The sequence below is a fragment of the Vipera ursinii genome (assembly GCF_947247035.1).
Source record: "Vipera ursinii genome assembly, chromosome: 13".
Classification (NCBI taxonomy): Eukaryota; Metazoa; Chordata; class Lepidosauria; order Squamata; family Viperidae; genus Vipera; species Vipera ursinii.
The window spans coordinates 10,675,693-10,696,717 of record NC_139526.1 but is presented as its reverse complement, the minus strand read 5'-3'; the positions used below and the strand labels follow the sequence as shown (position 1 = coordinate 10,696,717).

Sequence of the window (21,025 nt, the reverse complement as noted above, 5' to 3'; positions counted from 1 at the left end):
CAAATGGAGAAATGCTGTGTTTGATACAGGTTCTCTCTGGAGGTCTTTGGCAGTCTTGACCCCTGAGGACCAGACAGGCAATTTGTTTCAGTTACATCAATTAAATATTTCTTGCAATTGCAGCAATTAAATATTTCTTGCAATTGCAGCAATTAAATATTTCTTTCAATTGCAGCAATTAAAAAGGGGGAAAAAACAGCTTGGAGGCAATGAACCAAGAGTGAGATGCAGGGAGGGAGCCCGGTCACTATGGCAACTGTCCATCAATTAGCCCCGCCTCCTAGCAACGGGGCCAGCTTTCGGCGCGTCCGTAGCAACCAGAGGCGGCAGTCGCCGTCCGGTTGAATACCGCCTGGGTGTTAGGCCACCGGCGTAGCCCAGCCGTCCTCACGACCCCTTCCTCGCCACAAGGGAGGAACCGCACAGCGTCCGCGAACCGCAACCGCCGTTAACTCCGAACCGCATTTCAAACGGCGTGCGTTTCCCGGCTTTGGCTCCACCCACTGTGAGGTCCTGGCAGGACAGCAACGTCCATTTAGCGTAGCCTTCCTTCCCTGCTGGGAAATGACTAGCCAATAAAAAGCTGGACTCTTGGAAGAGATCGTGCCCACGCGAGGAAGGATACCCCGCTGTCCTCTCTTTCCTCTCCTCCTTCTTTATTTAAGCGGTCGCTTCTGGTGTTATCTTTCCGGACCTGGCGAGACTCAGACGGAGGTTGTTTTGTCTCCCCCGCTCTACTCTTTTTAGGGCTCTCATTGGCTGGCTGGCTGGCCCGGGAGGCGGGGAGGTGACGCGCTCCCAGCTTCTCATTGGTTAATTGGGCCACGGCGATAGATGACGGACGCAACGGAGGACGAGTAACCGTAAGAGGAGGCGGGAGAAGAGCGGGGTCACGCGAGTAGGGCGGGAGCGAGGCCTGCGGACCCGGCTGACAGCCTCTCGTCTTGGTTCCGTCGCCGCTCGTTCGCCGGAGAGCCGGGTAGGGGAAGCGCCTACGGTGGCCGCGAGGGGAAAAACTTCTGGGCTGCGGCTGTTTAGAGGCTCCGAAAGGCTTCGTAGGCCGGCAACCCCCCCACAACGCCAGGCCGGGTCTCGGCGGGGCCGCTTGAGAAACGAATGGGCGTTTGTGGCCGGTGTCGCAGGAGTTGGACTACAACTCCCGTCGGCCCCAGCCTGCGAGGTTGATAGGCCTCACTGCTTTTTTCTTTTGTTTACCCTGGTATTTCTCAAGGTTAAGAAGCCAACGCCTTTCAACTCCCAGAATTCCCTAGTTTGGCTGGGAAAATTAGAGTAGAATGGAGTTAGAATAGAATAGAACAGGGAATAGAATAAGAAATAGAAGAGAATAGAAAATAGAAGAAAGCATAAAAGAGAAGAGAATGTGGGGTAAGAAAAGAATAGAATAGAATAGAAAATAGAATAAGGAATAGAATAGAATAGAATAGAAAATAGAATAAGGAATAGAATAGAATAGAAAATAGAATAAGGAATAGATCAGAATGTAGGGCAAGAATAGAATAGAATAGAAAATAGAATAAGGAATAGAATAGAATACAATGTAGGATAAGAATAGAATAGAAAATAGAATAAGGAATAGAATAGAATAGAAAATAGAATAAGGAATAGATCAGAATGTAGGGCAAGAATAGAATAGAATAGAAAATAGAATAAGGAATAGAATAGAATACAACGTAGGATAAGAATAGAATAGAAAATAGAATAAGGAATAGAATAGAATAGAATGTAGGATAAGAATAGAATAGAAAATAGAATAAGGAATAGAATAGAATAGAATGTAGGATAAGAATAGAATAGAAAATAGAATAAGGAATAGAATAGAAAATAGAATAAGGAATAGAATAGAATAGAATGTAGGATAAGAATAGAATAGAATAGAAAATAGAATAAGGAATAGAATAGAATACAATGTAGGATTAGAATAAAATAGAATAGAAAATAGAATAAGGAATAGAATAGAATGTAGGATAAGAATAGAATAGAAAATAGAATAAGGAATAGAATAGAAAATAGAATAAGGAATAGAATAGAATAGAAAATAGAATAAGGAATAGAATAGAATAGAAAATAGAATAAGGAATAGAATAGAATGTAGGGTAAGAATAGAATAGAATAGAAAATAGAATAAGGAATAGAATAGAATGGAAAACAGAATAAGGAATAGAATAGAATAGAGAAGAAGAGAAGAGTTGGAAGAGACCTTGGAGGTCTTCTAGTCCAGCCCCCTGCTCAGGAATTCTGGTAGTTGAAGTCCAACTCATCTTAAAATTGCCAAGGCTGAGGCACACTGGACCTTTAGAACAATTTATATGACAGGAACACCCAAAAAGCAATAAAAGGGAGAACAGTCCCGGGTCTAAAATGAATTCTGATTTTGCCATCAAGGAAGAACCTGTTTTATGATGGTTTTAATGTTTCTTTGAATTGTTTTATAGTTTTACCTGTAGGGATTGCCACCCAGAATCATATACCGTATATGAGATAGATGGCTTTATTTATTTGATATAAATTTAATAATAGTTGTACATAGCTGCCCATCTGACCTATGTGGCTCTGGGTAGAATACAGTAAAACAATCAGAATAATGCTAACAGCGTAATACAAATACAAAAATGCAAAGCAATTTAAAAACAAGTCAAAGATAGATGTAAATAAGACCGTGGGAGAATGGACTAGCTTCCTACACATAGTATAACCATCTTGTGAACCCCCCCCCCCCCAATTTCACTGCAGTCCTGTTGAAAGGACCAGGTTTTGAGTGATCTCCCAAATGCCAATAGAGCCAATGTTCATTTTATTTGTTTTATACAGCTGCCCCGTCTCATATACAATCTCGAAAAATTAAGAAACCCCTCTTTGAGTTCTGTGGTTCGATTTACGTAACAGGGTATGGTGAAAAAACATCTGGTCCTTCAGCAGTTCTTAAAAGGAGGCAAACGCAACCTCAGATGAACAACAACACACGACATATTACACCATGTCGTCTTTTATTTTACAAAAAAGAAAGCCGAAATGGATAAGCCATGTGTGAAAAATTAGGTATATACCCTTACAGCTTCCACAGGTATGAAGAGGCTAAGTAGCAGCCAGGTGCTGCTAATCAAGTGCTCTTGGTCAATTGAATGAATGGCTGTAAACTGAGGACTATCTGTATTGATGTTTTTGATTGGCAGCTGCTCAGAGTTTTATGAGATGGGCGGCTACTGGCATATTAAATGTTTTAAATAAATACATATTCTGAAAGCATGTACAAATTCAGGAACTATTGTGATTAAGTGTGCAAATGCCCCCCTTCCCGCCGTTGCCCGAAAGCACAGGTCCGGTTTCAATCCAAGGAACAAGGAACCAAGGAGAGCAAAATCACTTAAGTAGTTGATAGAAGGCTAATCACGCCTTGGGATTCTCTAACATTATAATAAATACATTGAACGTTGAATAACAGTGCTGGTGTCTTAATTTCAGCCCTGCGATTGTTGGCGCCCTGCTATCGCATTCCCGGTAGATTGGCGATTTTTTTTTAAAAAAAAAAAACCTCAAGCAACTTCTTTCTTTTGGCTTCTGAGGACAGAATGTCGGAACTGAGCGACGAAGCCAGCGAGACGGAGCTCTTGAATCGCAGCCTAACCATGTGGCACGGAGAGGGCCAGGCGGCTAGTCGCCAAGAGTTAGACATACCTTTGGACCTTCACACAGCGGCTTCCATTGGCCAGTATGAGGTGGTGAAGGACAGTATTGAACGGTAAGTGGGAGGGAACGTAGTCTGGATTCCCAGGAGGGAGAGGCTGCATTCCAGAGGAGCAAGAGAACAAGTCAGGGCAGAGAGTTTGTGTGAGAGAAAGAGGGTGAAGACAGCTCCTCTCTAATAGTTCCCAGAGCATACGCTTGATGTGGGTGGTAGCTTGCTTTAGATTGGCAAGATTCAATCTATAGGTGAGAAACAATAAAAAAAAATCTACTTGGAAGATCACACTTGTCTGTCTTGGTTTTTGGAGCCTGACGGTAAGAGAATATCTTAACAGGAACCTCCACCTGTCAGTAATTTTATGAAAGTCTGTAATAAGGATTGAGAGGGGAGGGGGGCGGGTTAACATTCCAAAATGGTGTTTTTCACATCCAGTCTAAAATGGGAGACTCTATGTTGCCACCTCATTTGCTTGCATTGCCCTGTTTTGTTAATTCAGGAAAACCAGTTTTTTCTAGTGCAGGGGTAGGCAACCTTGGCTCTTTTATGACTCGTGGACTTCAACTCCCAGAATTCCTGAGCCAGGCATGCTCAGCCAGGCTGGCTCAGGAATTCTGGGAGTTGAAGTCCATGAGTCATAAAAGAGCCAAGGTTGCCTACCCCTGTTCTAATGGTTAAGGTATCAGTCTAGAAACTGGGAGAAAGTGAATTCTAGTCCCACTTTAGGCATGTAAGTCAGCTGGGTGATTTTGAGCCAATCCCCAGGGGATCGTGAGTTCTAGTCCAGCCTTAGGCATGAAAGCTGGCTGGGTGACTTTGAACCAGTCACTCGCTCTCAGACCAAACTCACCTCACAGTGTCGCAGGAAAAATAGGAAGAAAGAGCATTGTACACATTTGCCACCTTGAGTTGTTTTTTAAAAATGATAAAAGCAGGATATAAAGAGAGAAAATCATTCTGTGCTGTGTAAAATTAGTGGCAGCCCAAACAGGCCTTCAAGAAAATCCGAGGAAATGCTGAGAGCAGCATCCAGTACTTTACAAGCATACGAAGAGCATTTCCAGGCCCATCTTGCCCACCATTTTGTTTCCGTGGCAACCGATCCCTTGTCAAAATTAAGCTGACGAGCACAGTTGGGCCCCTTCTCTCATCTTCTGCAGCAAGCCACCTTGAGAAGTTTGCTCCCAAAGGGCCAAATGGACGCGGTGAGATTAAAAGAATGTTGCTGACCTGAGCAGCAATGGCTTGAAAGTCTTCCACCTTTGGGGAAATCTCACACGCTGTGTACCTTCCAGAGGGGAGAAGGACTTGAATCGGCCGAACCGCGGTGGTTGGACTCCACTGATGTACGCCTCCTATATTGGTTACGACACCGTTGTGCGCCTGCTGCTACAAGCTGGAGCAAACGTGAATATGTCAACCCCAGACGGACAGACCCCGCTGATGTTGGCAGCCAGCTGTGGGAACGAATGTGTGGCTGCGTTTTTGCTTCAGGTGGGTGAGCTTTTAGAATGGCTGTCAAAGTATTAAAGCAGTCACGCAGGCTAAATAGGGCAAGTGCCACTCCTGGTTAGCTTTTCGGTTTGATAAAAGCTAGCGCGGTTCAGAAACAAGGTCAAATCTGTTGCGACTACAACCAAGAAAGATGTGCTCAGAATAACTAACCGAACAGAATGGGATTTGTTCATTAGACAGATTTACATAGCCGCCTAGCTCACACCCACGTGACTCTGGGCAGCTTACAAATTTTTAAAACCCACCATCAAATAATCCATCTCCTTCCAATTCCCCAATCCATCCTTTGGCAACACCACCACAGTCAAATCAGCCATTCGATCAGCTCCATCTCCATTCGGGGGTCCCCAGACCCATGGACAAAACCATGTTTTTAGGGCCTTTCAGAAAAACAACAGGGTGGGGGCCAGTTGTCCCTTGAGGGGGAATGATGCTTGGTAAAGGGGCCACCACCGAGAAGACCCTTTTTTTGTGTGGTCTCAACCAGATGAGACCTGCACCCTATCTTCTCATCCTGATGGGCCAGGTAGTTGTTAGGGGAGAGGCAGTTCCTTCAAGAAGCCCGTCCACAAGCCATGCAGGAGTGTCTGACAGAGCCTGGGAAAATAGAAAAAGGAGCTGGCATGTTGTAAGAAGATTGTAGGGCCAAAACAGTACAGAAAACATTCCTGAGTCCAAGGGATTGAGGAAGGAGGGGAACGTGAGAAAGAGACTCAAGAGTAACGTCACCCTAATTATGTTGACCTGCAGAATTGCTTTAGTAGACTCAAAACTCTATTACGCTACTAGCCACAAAGTACTTTTCAGAAGTCGAAACGGTTCTTGTTTCCTGAGTTTGCCTGCCTTCGAGAGTTTGACAGCCACGTTGGCTGGACATTGGCTGGAGTCTGAAAAATGTCACGAAGGCTCCTTGATCGGGCCTACTTTTCAGCGAGGTAATCCTGTGATGTTATAACGAACGTTCCCTTTCTCTGAAGCAAGGTGCCGAGTTGGAGACGAAAGACGTCCATGGCTGGACTGCCCTGTTTCACTGCACCAGTGCTGGCCATCAGCAAATGGTGAAGTTCTTACTGGACAGTGGAGCCAACGCCAACTGCAGGTAGGAGAAAATGGCCAAACATAATACAGGTCACCCTCAACTTACAACAGGCTTGTTTAGTGACCATTCAAAGCTACAGCAGTGACATTCGACTGTTTTCCCCACTTAGCACTGTTGCAGCATCCCAGGGTCACGTGATTTACAATCCACGTTACAAAGATGTGGAGGGGAAAAACAGAAGGTGGGAGCATTATATCGGTCACCTTTCGCTGTATAAAATCGGCATAAATCTAACAATAAATAAATTCAGTTCCTTAGCTAGTGGCCCAGAAAGTAAACTCAGACTGTGCCTTCTGTTTTTCATGGAGGCCGTTGGAAAATGCTCTAAAGAAGAGTAAATTTTCAGAGTTGCCAACTCCTTGGATAAATCGCACAGTTGACTTTATAGAAGTTACTTTAGGAGCCTTTTGAAACTTAAGAGCGGAACTCAGATCCTTAAATGAACGCTGTTTACCTTGGAACATGAGATCGTACGAAATCTGTGTTTTGGGGATAATTCCCGGCTCTCTTAATTCTACGCCTTCGTAACCAGTGTGTCTTTGCCTCACCGTCAGTCGTGCCAGTCTTGACGTGAGCTTTAACTTTCTCTTATGCCAGGGAACCCCTTTGTGGATACTCCCCTCTGATGGAAGCAGCGGCTTCTGGCCATGAGATCATCGCCCAGTATCTTCTCAGCCATGTGAGTGACCCTTGATTTCCAGGAAAATCCAGAGCCTTTCCCCTGCCCCCCAGCCTTTATTAAACAGTGGTGATGTACACATCGCATTCAGCCATAATGCGCTGTTTTGCTTTTGGCTGAGCACGCTGTGTGAATAAAGCTCTTACAGCTCGGGCTAATTTGCAGAAGCCTTTCACAATAAATGCTTCATCTCCCGGTGATTGCAGCGGGGGCGTGGATGCGTAAAAGCTTTACGTTAGGAGCCCCCCGTTAGCTTCAGTGCCCAATTGCTATGGGTTCCTTTCTACCGGACTGTTGGAGTGAAAGGCGGTGTCTTCCCGCAGGGTGTGAAAGTGGACATAAGGGACAGCACAGGGGCCACCGCACGGACTTTGGCCATGAAATATGGACACATGAAGATCGTGGGGCTGATCGACTTACATACGGCCCCCGTGCCCAAAGTCTTCCGCAGAGGCACAGGTGAGTAAAAGGCTGTAATGTCTCGAGGAAAGAATCTGTTTGAAAAGCAAGCCCAGGTTGATACAGTGAATGGAAATCTACTCTTTGAGCTCAGCCCGGTCAGGAAACAGATTCAAGAATGACTAGAACGCCAATCAAAAGTTTTGATTAGAGCTAATGGACTAGACCGCTTTATAAGAGACTGGAAACCGTTGGTGGACTTTCTACACGCTAAATATAATAACATGGTCGCAGAGGGATTTGAAGATTGGTGTAATAGCCTGTTGACTGTTTTTTCTTTGTGTGTGTGTGTGTGTGTGTGTGTGTGTGTGAGTGTGTGTGTAAGAGAATTTACTGCTTTTTCTTTTCTTTCAGCACCCAGTCAGCTACATGTTAAAAGTTAAATTTTTTTGCACGCTAATTTTTTCTTCGTTGTTGTTGTTAGAGTCGAATGTATGCTTTTGTTTCATTTTGTTTGTTCTGTATTTTATCTTTTATGATAAGATATTTTTAAAAAGAATGACTACAACTCTACTTCCTTGATATAAGCTAATGGAATAACTACAATCATGACAAAGATCGAGAAGGGACTCCGTGATGTGAATAGAGAGAGCCTGGGTGATTCCACCAGATCCTTCTCTCATGACAGAAATGCGTGCCTATAAATCTTTAGACTCTTAAGTTCCCTGCTTGTACTTTTTGGACACTCAGGAAAGTACGAAGAGCTGAGCTCCTCAGATGAGTCTTACTGCGCTCCCCAAAGACAAAGGCCTGCCCGTAAATCCAGGGGACCCAGCATTCACGAAGGGCCTCACGCTTTGGCCAAGATCACAGCGGTCAGAACTGGAGGGAAGAGTCGGTTGCATCGTGGTGAGTTCAGGTTTTTCCTCCCCTGCTTCAGAATCTGCTGAGATGGCTGCCACCACTACAGCCCTTACATCTTTACAGCTGTGGTGGCGCAGTGGTTAGAATGCAATATTACAGGCTAACTGCTCACTGCCAGCAGTTCGACCCTGACCGGCTCATGATTGACTCAGCCTTCCATCCTTCCGAGGTCAGTAAAATGAGGACCCAGATTGTTGGGAGGCAATATGCTGATTCTGTAAACCGCTTAGAGGGGGCTGTGAAGCGGTATATAAGTTTAATTGTTATTGCTTGCGAAGGAAGGAAAGGGAAGCAAGCAAGCTGTAGTGGCGCAGTTGTTACAATGTAGGCTGACTCTGCTCACTACCAGGAGTTCAATCCTGTCCGGCTCAAGGTTGACACAGCCTTCAATCCTTCTGAGGTCAGTAAAATGAAGACCCAGATTGTTGGGGGCAAATATGCTGACTCTGTAAACCTCTCGTAGAGGGCTGTGAAGCGGTATATAAGTCTAAATGCTATTGCTTGCGAAGGAAGGAAGGGAAGGGAAGGGAGGGAAGGAAGGAAGGAAACCGTAGTGGCGCAGTTGTTACAATGCAGGCTGACTCTGCTCACTGCCAGGAGTTCAATCCTTCTGAGGTCAGTAAAATAAGGACCCAGGTTGTTGTGGGCAATAGGCTGACTCTGTAAACCGCTTAGAGAGGGGCTGTGAAGCGGTATATAAGTCTAAGTGCTATTGCTGTACTAAGTTAATATTGAGAGACCCAGGGAAGGAGGGAGGGCTATCCTGCTATCATGAGCTCCTAAAGAGATAAAAAAATAACATTCTACATAATCATTTCCCAAGATCCAGTTTTTTACCCTTCTAGAGATTCTGATACTGTAACTAAGGTACTTAACCCGGTAGCCATTTTCCATTGCCCTGAAAGTAACTTGAGGGAAGTCGATAACGTCCTGGATTCGCTCATTCTGAAAGTCTTTATTGCAGGGATGTCCAACCTCGGCAACTTTTAAGACTTCTGGACTTCAACTCCCAGAATGCCCCAGCCCCTAGCATTCAGTGTTGCACACTGCCTTTTGTTAGGTTTGGGGAGTCTTGGAGAACCTTCTGGCGCCAAAGTAGAATAAAAACGATTCCGTCAACGAGGTCCGCCCATTTGTGACATTTAGGCGATCCGTCTTGCTCACCTTTCAGGTCTTGCCCTTCCTTCGTTCACCTCCCTTCCTTTTACTGTCCCTTCCTTTTACACACAGAGCAGGTCCCGCCAGAAGGCTACGTCACCTTTAAAGACGATGGAAGCGGCTTGGAGGCGGGTGGCCTTCGATACCGAGATGTCATCTCCCCCATTAACGACCAAGATGTGGAGAGCAGCAGCAGCCGAGGTACCCGGGGCTTTCTTTGGCTGGATAGACTGATCGTGCAGACCATCTTAGGATTCCTCTCGAAGCCTTCCAGGCAGGCGGAGCCGTTTTTAAATGCAGGCTGTTTTGGGGCAGTGGCATTTATTTGGCTCCAGAATAAATACTCTTAAAGATGAATTAGGCTTCTTTGTTTCTCTTCTGTCAAGCTAAGGGGCTTTGGGCTATGTTGCTGCTGGCAGATGTTATAATAGGATTCTAATATTTTTTTGGAGTTCTTTGAGCTGAAGCAAAATAATCGTTTTCCTGCTCCTGGAATTAGATTGTGATCTGTTACCAACACTGCCTATATTAGCTACCTGTCCACAATCCCTCTCCTTCCCTTCTTCCCTCCCTCTCCCCCCCCCCCGTCTCTAACTCAAGGTGATGAGCCTCCATAATGCACCCTACTCTTCCTATTTTCCCCACAACAACCACCTTGTGAGGTGAGTTGGGCTGAGAGAAAAGAACTGGCCCAGAGTCACCCAGCTGGCCTTCATGCCTATGGCAGGACTAGAACTCACTGTCTCCTGGTTTCTAGACCAGCACCTTAAGCAGTAGACCAAACTGGTTCAGTTGGCTTTTCAATTTTAGGGATGACTGTGACCTTATAGCTTAGATCAGGGATGGCGAACCTTTTAGAGACCGAGTGCCCAAAAACTGGCCCGGCCCCCCCCGGCCCACCCATCTTCCCGCAGGGCCACCCACCACCTCCACAGCCCGCCGCAGATCGCTCAAGCGGCCCTGCAGCGCCGTGGCGGCCATGCCCTCTGCCCGCACCTCACAGCATCATCTACGCACAACGGGGCATAAGGGCGGAGTCTTGTCCCTGTTGCCCGGCTGCCATGTGCTCGGTGCGCTGCTGCGACTCTCCACGGGGGGACTGCTGCTGCTGAGGAGGGGGCTGCGGGTGGAGGCGGGGTCAGGGCGACGGCGCGCGAGCCCACCGAAAGGGCTCTGAGTGCTGCCTCTGGCACATGTGCCATAGGTTTGCCACCAGTGGCTTAGATAATCTAATTTCAACATTTCTTTTGCTTCTCTTATTCAATGTTTTCTAACGTCTCCCCTGTTGAAAAGCCGGAGAACTTGAAAGCTGTTATTTGCCTCTCTAATAAAACCTGTAACCTGGCAATGCGTTTTAAAATGTAAATCGAAAGCCCTGTGAAAAAAAGGAATGAGACGCTTGTACGCCAAACTCGGCACAATTTGCATCCGGTGAATAAATCGAAATGCACCAGGATGGATGAAAAACGTCCACGATTTTTCTGAATCCTGTGGTTGTAGTTCATAGTTCATCAAAGATAATATTACTGACTTAAAATGGAGAGCTTTTCCCCTTGTTTCGTCAGTCAGTCCCTGAGTATGTAAAGGTTGCCGCTCTTATTGGTTCTGAAACGCTCTTTTCTCTCACTTCTCACCATTTCAGAGGAGAATTCCTTCTTCACCAACGACCTGGGCATTATCCAGACCAGCAGCAGCAGTGAAGGCCTGGCCAGGACTGTGGGGATCAGTAGCGAGGGCTCCTTAGAGAGCAATGAGGTACAGAACTTGCAACACGCGCGTGGTCTTACGTGGACTTGGGAGCTAAGCAGAACTGGGCCTGCTTAGTACTCGGGTGAGGGACACCCCCCCCCCGAAGAGAACACCACTAGAATGAGAAGACCATTTCTATCTTAGTTGCTGAGGAAAACGTGTGTGTGTGTGTCCATGTAGCTACCAGGGACTGAGCTTGACTTAAAGGTGTCTTAAGCAGAAGTGGAAAACAAATACATATTCTTGGTGTGGAAGAGATGAATAACAGAAAAGGGTCCTTGGAGGTCTTCTAGTCCAACCCTCTGCTCAAGCAGGAGCCCCTACACCAGGGCTAGGCCACCTTGGCTCTTTTATGACTCGTGGACTTCAACTCCCAGAATTCCTGAGCCAGCCACGCTGAGGGGAAAGGGAGAGGTTTCCAAGCTGAGCCAGGCTGGCTCAGGAATTCTGGGAGTTGAAGTCCACGAGTCATAAAAGAGCCAAGGTTGCCTACCCCTGGCCTAGGCCTAGGCCGCTTTATGACTCGTGGACTTCAACTCCCAGAATTCCTGAGCCAGCCACGCTGAGGGGAGAGGGAGAGGTTTCCAAGCTGAGCCATGCTGGCTCAGGAATTCTGGGAGTTGAAGTCCACGAGTCATCAAAGAGCCAAGGTGGCCTACCCCTGCCCTACACCATTTCAGACAAGTGGTTGTCCAGTCTCTTAAAAACCCAACAGCCGTTCAGCTGATTATTCTAACTGCCATGAAATTCCTCCTTAATTCCAGGTTGCTTCTCTCCTTGATTAGTTTCCATCCATGGCTTGTTTTCCTGACTTCAGGTGCTTTAGAGAATAGGTCGACCCCCCTCTTCTTTGGGGCAGCCCCTCAAATACTGGAATACAGGTGGTCCTCGACTTACAACAGTTTGCTTAGCGACCGTTTGAAGTTACAGCGGGACTGGAAAAAATGACTTACGACCGTTTTTCACACTTATGACCCTTGCAGCATCCCCAGGGTCACGTGATTTAAATTCGGACGCTTGACATCTGACTCACATTTATGACGGTTGCAGTGTCCCGGGGTCAGGTGATTCCCCTTTTGCGGCCTTCTGACAAGCAAAGTCAATGGGGAGAGCCAGACTCACTGCACGACCGTGTTACCAACTTAACAACTGCAGTGATTCGCTTAACAAATGTGGCAAGAAAAAGCGTCAAATGGGGCAAAGCTCACTTAACAAATTTCTCCCTTAGCAACGTTCATTTTTGGGCTCCATTGTGGTCGTAAGTGGAGGACTACTCATCCCTCGTCCCTCTTTTTGTTAGACTAGGTGGCTTTAAGCCTTCTGAGGCTGAGGCTGCTTCTCGGAAAGAGAGACGATGCTTTTTCTACTCGTGATAATAAAAAAAGCAGCGAGCTCTGGAGCTCCTGAAGTTGTTAACAGTTGACCTTTGTTAACGGAGGAGGTCCTGTCATCTTAATCTTGTAACACACCTGGGTTTTGAGGAGGATGGCTTTCTCTGGCCTGATCCCCTGTCCTCCTCTCTCAACTTGTGCAGGACTCTGACCACGCAGCCAAGTCCTCCAGCCGGAAACATCCCAAGAGTTCAAAAGCCAAGAATCGCTATGGCAATAGTGACACTCAGTGGCCTTGGAAAACCAAAGCATCTGCTCAACACTGTGGCCCATCTAATGACGAGACCCCCTCCTGTGCTGGACCACAGGTAACTCTCAAGACCGGCAAGGAAATACAGGAAAGAAGAACCATTTTGGGTTTCTATTGGAGGGGGAATTTTGAGAACCTGCCAAAACAATTTTCCATGTCAGGGTAGGCCTAGACAGGGGTAGGCAACCTTGGCTCTTTTATGACTCGCGGACTTCAACTCCCAGAATTCCTGAGCCAGCCACACTGAGGGGAAAGGGAGAGGTTTCCATGCTGAGCCATGCTGGCTGAGGAATTCTGGGAGTTGAAGTCCGCGAGTCATAAAAGAGCCAAGGTTGCCTACCCCTGGCCTAGAACATGTTTCTCAACCTTGGCGGCTTTAAGGTGGTGTGGACTTCAACTCCCAGAATTCCACAACTGTCATGCTGACTGAGGAATTCTGGGAATTGGCTGCTGCCAGAGAATCTTGATTACCTGCCCAAATAATTGTCCATGTCAAGATGCACCTAGAACAGTGTTTCTCAGCCTTGGCAATGTTAAGGTGTATGGACTTCAGCTGCCAGAATTCTGATGCTGGCTAGGGAATTCTGGGAGTTGAAGTCCACAAATCCTAAAGTGGCCAAGGTTGAGGACTGTTGACCTAAACTAATAAAGGGGAGTTATTCAGAGTCATTTTTCTCATACTTCCTCCCTCCCTTGAACTGAGGATTCTGTCCTGTAACAGTTTTCCCTCCCACATGTCCCCATATTCTACTTGACATTCCATCACCAAAACTCACAGGGCTACAAAAGTTTGATCCCCAAGGGCCAGCCAGAGACAAAAGGCAATCCATCCTATGGAGTGGTTACAACGGCCTTGTTGGTCGGCTCTCCCTGTGGTTGCTGCTCTTGTGTGCTTGTAACTGGATCCACGTGCTGACGTGGCTGCCACATCCAGTGTTTGCCAGCAGTTTCCTAAAAGGAACTGTCTCAATTCTTCTCACTGTATCCCTGTATAGTAGGATAAGGGACGTGGTGGCTCAGTGGGTTAGGACACTGAGCTCGTCGATCAAAAGGTCGGCAGTTTGGCGGGTCGAATCCCGAGTGCTGCGTAGCAGAGTGAGCGCCTGTTACTCGTCCCAGCTTCTGCCGACCTAGCAGTTCAAAAGCACGTCAAAATGCAAGTAGAAAAATAGGGACCACTACGGTGGGAAGGTAACTGCATTCCATGCTCCTTTGGCATCTAGTCATGCTGGCCACATGACCACGGAGATGTCCTCGGACAAGCGCTGGCTCTTTGGCTTTGAAACGGAGATGAGCACCGGCCCCTAGAGTTGGAAACGTGTGCGGGGGAACCTTTACCTTTTTATAGTAGGATATCCTGAACAAGAGTTGTGAGCTAAAGCTTGCTCAGAGAATGTTAGATATTTGAGTAGGGGTTTGGAGTTAACTTCCACCACATGACCACTTTCTCAGCTTGAGGGTGGTTCTGCTTTTCAGGTGTTGTTGGCTTTGTGCAGAAGCTGATGGGAATGGTGTGGTTTTTGTCAATAGAGCTGGAACAGAGAATGGTGCAAGTCCTTTTTCCTTGAGTTTTAACACAGCTTCCTGACGATGTATTTGCTTCACCTGGGCTGTAGGATCTGGCCACCTTTCTGGACCAGATTGGCTGCCTGAAGTACTTGCAAGTCTTTGAGGAGCAAGATATTGACCTACGGATCTTCCTAACTTTAACGGAGAGTGACCTAAAAGAGATCGGCATCACGTAAGCAGATTTTTAATGCTGAGTCCTGAACCCAGAACCATGCAGCTTTCATACCAGATAGCCTATCACTCAGTGCTTCACATCTTCTGTTTTGGCCCAATAGAGAGTCTAGTTGCATTCATTTTAAAAAAAAGGGGTGGGGGGGTTAGTGCATTTGACTTAAATGTGTCACTGAATGCAGCAACCTTCTGGATACACTTGGTGCCAAGTGGCTGTCAAGCATCGAAACATTTATTCTGCTTCAGCCATTTTAATTCTCAGCTTGCCAATAGTCGCAGAGGGGAGGGGGGATATTTGGAGTACTGAAGCACCGGTGAGCAGCCTGGCACGCAACCCAAGGTCGTTGGAGAAACTGTTGCCTAGGAATTGAATCTTGCATCATAAAAATTGCCGGAAGAGTAATTGGACAACGTGACATGAACTGTGAAAGGGTTTCATTATCTTTCTGGCGCCATATTGCCAGAGCTGGTTTTCCAATCATTAGTGCCGGTATGTTGTACTCAATAAAGTTTTGCATTAGAGATTGGAATCTCTCTGTTGTTGTGCTTACTTCGTTGGGATCATCAGCCAGAACTTTGACACTGGTCTTTGCGGGAAAACAAGCATGTTCTCCAATAGCCACTCAAGAGGCTGCTTTGTTCTGCCTGCAAACCTCTCTGATGGGAGCTTAGCTGCTTAGCTTAACCACTTAGTTAAGCTTAGCTTAATCTCTTCTGATTCCTGGTTACTTACCCCGGTAGGCTTTTTGGACCAAAGAGGAAGATGACCTCGGCCATTGCCCGATGGCACAGCAGTGCCCGACCCCTGAGCGATGCTCTTGAGCTGGCCTATGCTGACCGACTGGAAGCCGAAATGCAAGAATTGGCCATTCAGCTTCACAAGGTGAAAAGACCAAACTCTTTTAGCGCCTTAGGAAGAAGATGATGCTCTGTTGCACCCCAGTTGGGATGCATACATGTCAGTTGAGGGCCTCGTTGGTTTAAGTCCCTGAAGTACCAGGAGAGGGAGGTTGAGCTGCCGGTCCTTTAGTTCTTTTGTCTCTTCAAGTCCGAGGAAGTCCAGCAGATGAAAAAAATTAGTTTGAGGAAGGAAAGCTGTGGTTGGATGGAAAACGCTGGACTCTGGTCTTTTTCTCTCTCTTTGCTTGCAGAGGTGTGAGGAACTCAAAGGGCTGAAAGGACAGGTGAGCCAAGAGCAGGAGCTGCGAGCGGTGGTCGAGAGTTGCCTGATGGAGCAGGACGTGGCCTGGAGCAATGCCCAGGCTCAACTCCAAGAAGTCCAGGCCATCACCAGAAATGCTGGGGTCCTTCTGGAACAGATGCGGTGAGTGAACCTCCAAGAGATGAGAAATGGCGATCACCTGGTCCCAGGATTCTGCAGCGGTTAGTAGATGCATGTGGGTTGCCGAGCACTTAAAATTCTGATCACAAGACCGTGGGGAATGCTGCAGTGGTCGTAAATGCGAGGACCAGTCCTAAGTCACTACTTTCAGTCCCATTGTAATATCAAATGGTAGCTAAATGAATGGTTGTAAGTCAAGGACTACCTGTAATCCTTCCATGAGGATTTCTTCTGCTCCTCTGCCTCTCTGTGTGTGATTTCCTTCCACAGTAACCTCTTGATGTTCTGATTTCCTTTCAGGGCCTGCCAGGCAGAGCTGGATTCCCGGATCAACCGGGAGCAGGCAGCTGGCCAGAGATCGGAGATCAGAGCACAGCTTGAAGCCAGTAAGTGGGATGCTCAGTTCATGACCAAGAGGCTGTCTTCACCCTCTTTTCTCTCACACATACCATGTTTCCCTGAAAGTAAAGCCTACACCAATATGCCCTAGCTTGATTTTTGGGGGTGGGCCCTAATATAAGCCCTATCACAAAAATAAACCCTAGTTTTGGGGCGAGGCACACCTAGAAGGCCAGATCCTGAAGTTAAAACTCAAATACTTTGGCCACCTAATGAGAAGGAAGGACTCACTGGAGAAGAGCCTAATGCTGGGAAAGATTGAGGGCAAGAGAAGAAGGGGACGACAGAGAAGGAGGTGGCTGGATGGAGTCACTGAAGCAGTAGGCGTGAGCTTAAATGGACTCCAGATGATGGTAGAGGACAGGAAGGCCTGGAGGAACATTGTCCATAGGGTTGCGATGGGTCGGACACAACTTTGCAACTAACAACAACAACACCTAAAAATCAAGCTAGGGCTGCCCCACTCACCCACTTACCTTGCAGCCAGACCTCTCCTTGCCAGCCCACTTCTTCTTCTGAGGCCTCTTCTGCAGCCAGGCCTGTATTTCTCAGTCACAGGGCTTTCCGTAAGGCCTCTGGACCCAAGAACCGAGCTATGGATTCAATCCATAGCTCAGTTCTGCAAGACCTCAGCAGCTAAGCACCATGCTATGGCTTGAATCCATAGTTCAGTACTCACTGCTTAGGCCTTCTGGAAAGGCTTGTCTGCAAAATGCAGGCCCGAATGCAGCTGCAGAACTTTGGCCCCAGAAGAAATGAACCTGCTGGGTGAGGCTGTCGGTGCTGGAGGTGAGATAAGGCCTACCCTGAAAATAAGACCTGGTGCCTCTTTTGTAGGGGGGGAAAAAGAAGACCTAGTCTTATTTTCGGGGAAACGCAGTAATATCTGGGTTAGGTTGCCTCTTACTCCTATGTAATCTACCCCATCTCTCCTGAGAATACACTTCCTGCCTACATTCCCTCACATCTTGGAACCAGCTTTTCCTCTGTCCTATTCATTCTAATATTTTCCTACTTTACTTAGGGCAAACCGGCTGAATTGTTTCTTTTTTTCCCCCTTCAAAATAAAGACATGGCTCTGCTTTGACTGGAATCGGGGAAGGGGCTACTTTCGTGCCCATCTCATCTTTAGAACAAAGCTAGCTTGAATTAATGCCGCCGATTTCTTTCTCGGTCCTAGGCCCCGAAGGATGGTCACCTACCTTGAAGGCCCTTAGCCTGCCTGAGCTGTCAGCTCTTCTGCAGGAGTGTGTGGGAGAAATGGGTAAGGTTAACACAGGCTGTTGTGAACGTCTTCTCCTTGATCTGATCCAAATAACCCCAGCAGCGTGACACAAAGGGAAATAGGTGTTGGAGAAGAGCAGGCAGAGTTGGGAGGGCAGAGCTAAATGTGTCATCAGCTTAGAATCCTTACATTGCCGCAAATGATCCAAGCTCAGTCCTCCTCGAATTCTTTTGACCCTGTTATGGCACCGGTTCAGTGAATTTGAATTTTAGTTGGCTAGATTCTTGCTTATAGGCTTGAGCAATAAATCCTTCTAAATTGCAAGTTAACATTATTCCAATAGTGGAATAAAACAGGGATACCCCAACCCCAAGTCCATGGATCGGCACTAGGCTGCGGCATGCCAGAAACCTGGCCACGCAAACAAGCAAAGCCCCATCCATGGGATGAAGGCAGCATGCGAAACCACGTCCCTTCCGGTCTGTGGAAAAACCTCTCTCCACGGAACCGGTCCCTGGTGCCCCAAAGGTTGTGGGGGGTAGGGTGCTGGAATAAAGGGACAACTTCCCAGAGTTTGCTTGCTTGCCTGTCATACTGGAGGTTTTTCCTATTTCCTGACACTTGTGATAACTGAGCTACTCTGTCTGTCTAGGGACAACTCTCTGTTCTGTCAACCGTAATCTTGAGAGGCTACAGCGTCCAGATAAGGACAAGGCTGTCCGCAAACAGCCCTAGCAGGAGAGAAAGGTAAGCGAGGAGCAAATAGCCCCCAAGACTGAGAGGTGAAGTTGGTGTGTAAAAAATGGTGGTCTTCAAGACCAAGAGGATGCCTTGGGGACATGTGGTTGACCCTTTTGGGAAACAATAAGCTAGACTAGGGACTGTGTCATCCACAAGGTGTTTTACATCTATGTACTACAGGTACATAGGGACATGGTGGCTCAGTGGGTTAGGACGCTGAGCTTATCAACCAGATGGTCACCAGTTTGGCGGGTCGAATCCCGAGTGCCATGTAACAGAGTGAGCGCCTGTTACTCGTCCCAGCTTCTGCCAACCTAGCAGTTCGAAAGCACGTAAAAATGCAAGTAGAAAAATAGGGACCACTCCGGTGGGAAGGTAACAGTGTTCCGTGCGCCTTTGGCATCTAGTCATGCCGGCCACATGATCACGGAGATGTCCTCGGACAAGCGCTGGCTCTTTGGCTTTGAAACGAAGATGAGCACCGGCCCCTAGAGTTGGAAACGACTAGCACGCATGTGCCGGGGAACCTTTACCTTTACCTTTACTACAAGTAGTCCTTAACTTACGGGCACAATTGAGTCCAGAATTGTTTACATCTACGTACTACAGGTGGTCCTTAACGTACGGCCACAATTGAGTCCAAAATTGTTTACATCTACGTACTCCAGGTAGTCCTTAACTTATGGCCACAATTGAGTCCAGAATTGTTTACATCTACGTACTACAGGTAGTCCTTAATGTACGACCACAATTGAGTCCAAAATTTCTGTTGTTAAGTGAGACCTTTGTTAAGTGAACTTGGTCCCCTTTGACGACCTTTCTTGCCGCAGTTGCTAAGTTGATAAGTCAGTAAGCCGGTTGTTAAGTGGATCTGGCTTCCCCACTGACTTTGCTTGTCAGAAGTTCCCCAAAGGGACTCCTTTCCTTCCTTCCGTTCTATTCAGGTGAGGAAATGTCTCTGAAACAAATGACCCAAAGGGTCATGGGTTGCCTAGTTATTAGATCAACTTTCTGTATGTTGGGTTTCTGCATCACACCAAGCCGTCTGTGGCTGACTTGTGGTTCAGCCCAATGTGTGAATCCCTGTTGATGCATTGGAAAACTTGGGTCTTGATGTGATGGGAGCGCCCATCTCCAAAGGCTGCTCGGCCTTGTAAAGTGTCTGTCCCGAGCAGCAGTGCCTGTTGGCTTCTGTCCCTAAAAGTTGGCTGAAGCCGTGCCTCATGTTGCAGAGATGCTGACGTTGGGTGACCGTTCCACCCTGAAGCTGTGTTTGCCTGCAAGAGTGAGCGAGTGCAAGTGACGACGGATCGGATCGGCTGTACGGGCCATCTCCGGCTGGGGCCTCGGAAAACCCGGCTGCTGTTGGTGACGAATGAGGGCAGATCTTCTGGATGGCACACCTGCTGTGCCGAAGGAGGAACGTGGGTCTGAATCTGCAAAGCCAGAAGAGTGGTGAGCACGCAAGCTCTCTAAAGCTTGGAAGTGCCAAGCAAGCAAGTTCGCATGTGCCTTGTTGTGGAAGATATGCTTGCGGTCTCTTTGTTAATCAAGCAAGCATTGTTGATATCAACATCTCAGGCTCTTCTTCCCCCCTCTCTGTGTCCACAACAGGAGACATAACGACAGACATAACTCGAGCCTAAGGACTTCATCCTCTTTTGACCTAGCAGCCGAAAGAGTTTGCAATTCACCCCTCCCGACAATTTTATTCTTTCTTGTCTCCTCCAATCAAATGTGATATGTTTGAAAGATGGAAATGCTTATTTTTAGCGGGAACCAAATGTTATCTTTTGGGGTCCTTTTAACGCGCAATTTCAGGTTATAGTCTCCCACTTGACAACATGAGGTGGCTCCCGTTAGCAAAATTGGGGTTGTAAAAATCTTCAGGCAGAACGAGGTAAATCTGGATTAGTTCTGAAGAGCCAGGCTGAACCTTTGAACGATGACAAGATGATAAGGTATCCCAGGATGATGGATGTTGTAAGATGATCTTGAGATTCAAAGCAGAAGGTTTTCTAGGTCCATCTAGACGTCAGTAGTGATGGTCTTGCAAGTTTTGAAAAAGCTACATCTTCTAGAGCCTGTCTGTGGTTGTTGAAGAGCTGATGAGAGGGAGTGGAGTGCCTTTTCATTTATCTGTTTCTTATTGATAGGCACATCTCACTGTACCTTGTATTTGCCAGAGATTTAAAAAATGTAGATTACAGAATTCAACGAACCTGGTTCTCCTACAAAATGAATTGCCCAGAACTGGCTTATCTGCCATCAAGCAACGAGCTTTTGTGTGCTATTCCTTGACATGTTCAAGCAGTGCAGAAAGATTAACATGACTTTAGAAAGATGCTCTGTTGGGTCAGAAAACTGATGCTGCCAAAGAATGTTCATTGACTGGACTTCCTTCTCTGTTTCACTCCATGATCCCCTGAGTATTTTTAAAGCTCCAGGTTTCACGGCTGCTAGCACCCGGAGTTAAAGCGAGTTGGGTGTCAAATGTATTGTTTCCCAGGGCACTCCATAAGCCTACTCCGCAGAAGCAGTACGATATTTTAAAGAATGTACTTCCATTTTTAATATTGTTATAGTCTGGTTTCTCTTCGGATCGTATGCTGTACACATCTTTTGTTTTTTATTAAAGATTGTGATTTTTTATTGAAAAGTTTTAAAATACATTTTAAAAAAACATCCGCCCCCCCCACTTCCCCTCCCTACCC

At 46.9% G+C, this 21,025-nt stretch overlaps 1 protein-coding gene across 2 annotated transcripts; it reads left to right on the top strand.

The window, feature by feature from the left end:
* The first annotated feature begins 895 nt into the window (after positions 1 to 895).
* ANKS3 (ankyrin repeat and sterile alpha motif domain containing 3) lies at positions 896 to 21,025 on the top strand. 2 transcript variants are annotated; one of them, XM_083372995.1, is made up of 17 exons: positions 896 to 979; positions 3,587 to 3,757; positions 4,996 to 5,194; positions 6,193 to 6,314; positions 6,912 to 6,993; positions 7,317 to 7,452; positions 8,143 to 8,301; positions 9,547 to 9,675; positions 11,117 to 11,229; positions 12,758 to 12,922; positions 14,481 to 14,605; positions 15,346 to 15,487; positions 15,756 to 15,928; positions 16,247 to 16,332; positions 17,526 to 17,609; positions 18,223 to 18,317; positions 19,544 to 21,025. In XM_083372995.1, exons 2-16 carry the CDS (start codon positions 3,588 to 3,590, stop codon positions 18,303 to 18,305), a joined length of 1,968 nt encoding a protein of 655 aa, XP_083229121.1. In that variant the 5' UTR covers positions 896 to 979; position 3,587; the 3' UTR covers positions 18,306 to 18,317; positions 19,544 to 21,025. The 2 variants fall into 2 exon arrangements, with proteins under 2 accessions (XP_083229121.1, XP_083229122.1); XM_083372996.1 differs by lacking the exon at positions 896 to 979 and having other exon boundaries at positions 3,633 to 3,757; positions 4,861 to 5,194; positions 19,544 to 21,024.

Coding starts and splice junctions, on each gene's coding strand:
- ANKS3 (XM_083372995.1), top strand. CDS start 3,588: ATGTCGGAACTGAGCGACGAAGCCAGCGAGACGGAGCTCTTGAATCGC. Junction 8,302..9,546: donor GAAGAGTCGGTTGCATCGTG/GTGAGTTCAGGT, acceptor TTTTACACACAG/AGCAGGTCCCGCCAGAAGGC. Junction 14,606..15,345: donor CTAAAAGAGATCGGCATCAC/GTAAGCAGATTT, acceptor TTACCCCGGTAG/GCTTTTTGGACCAAAGAGGA.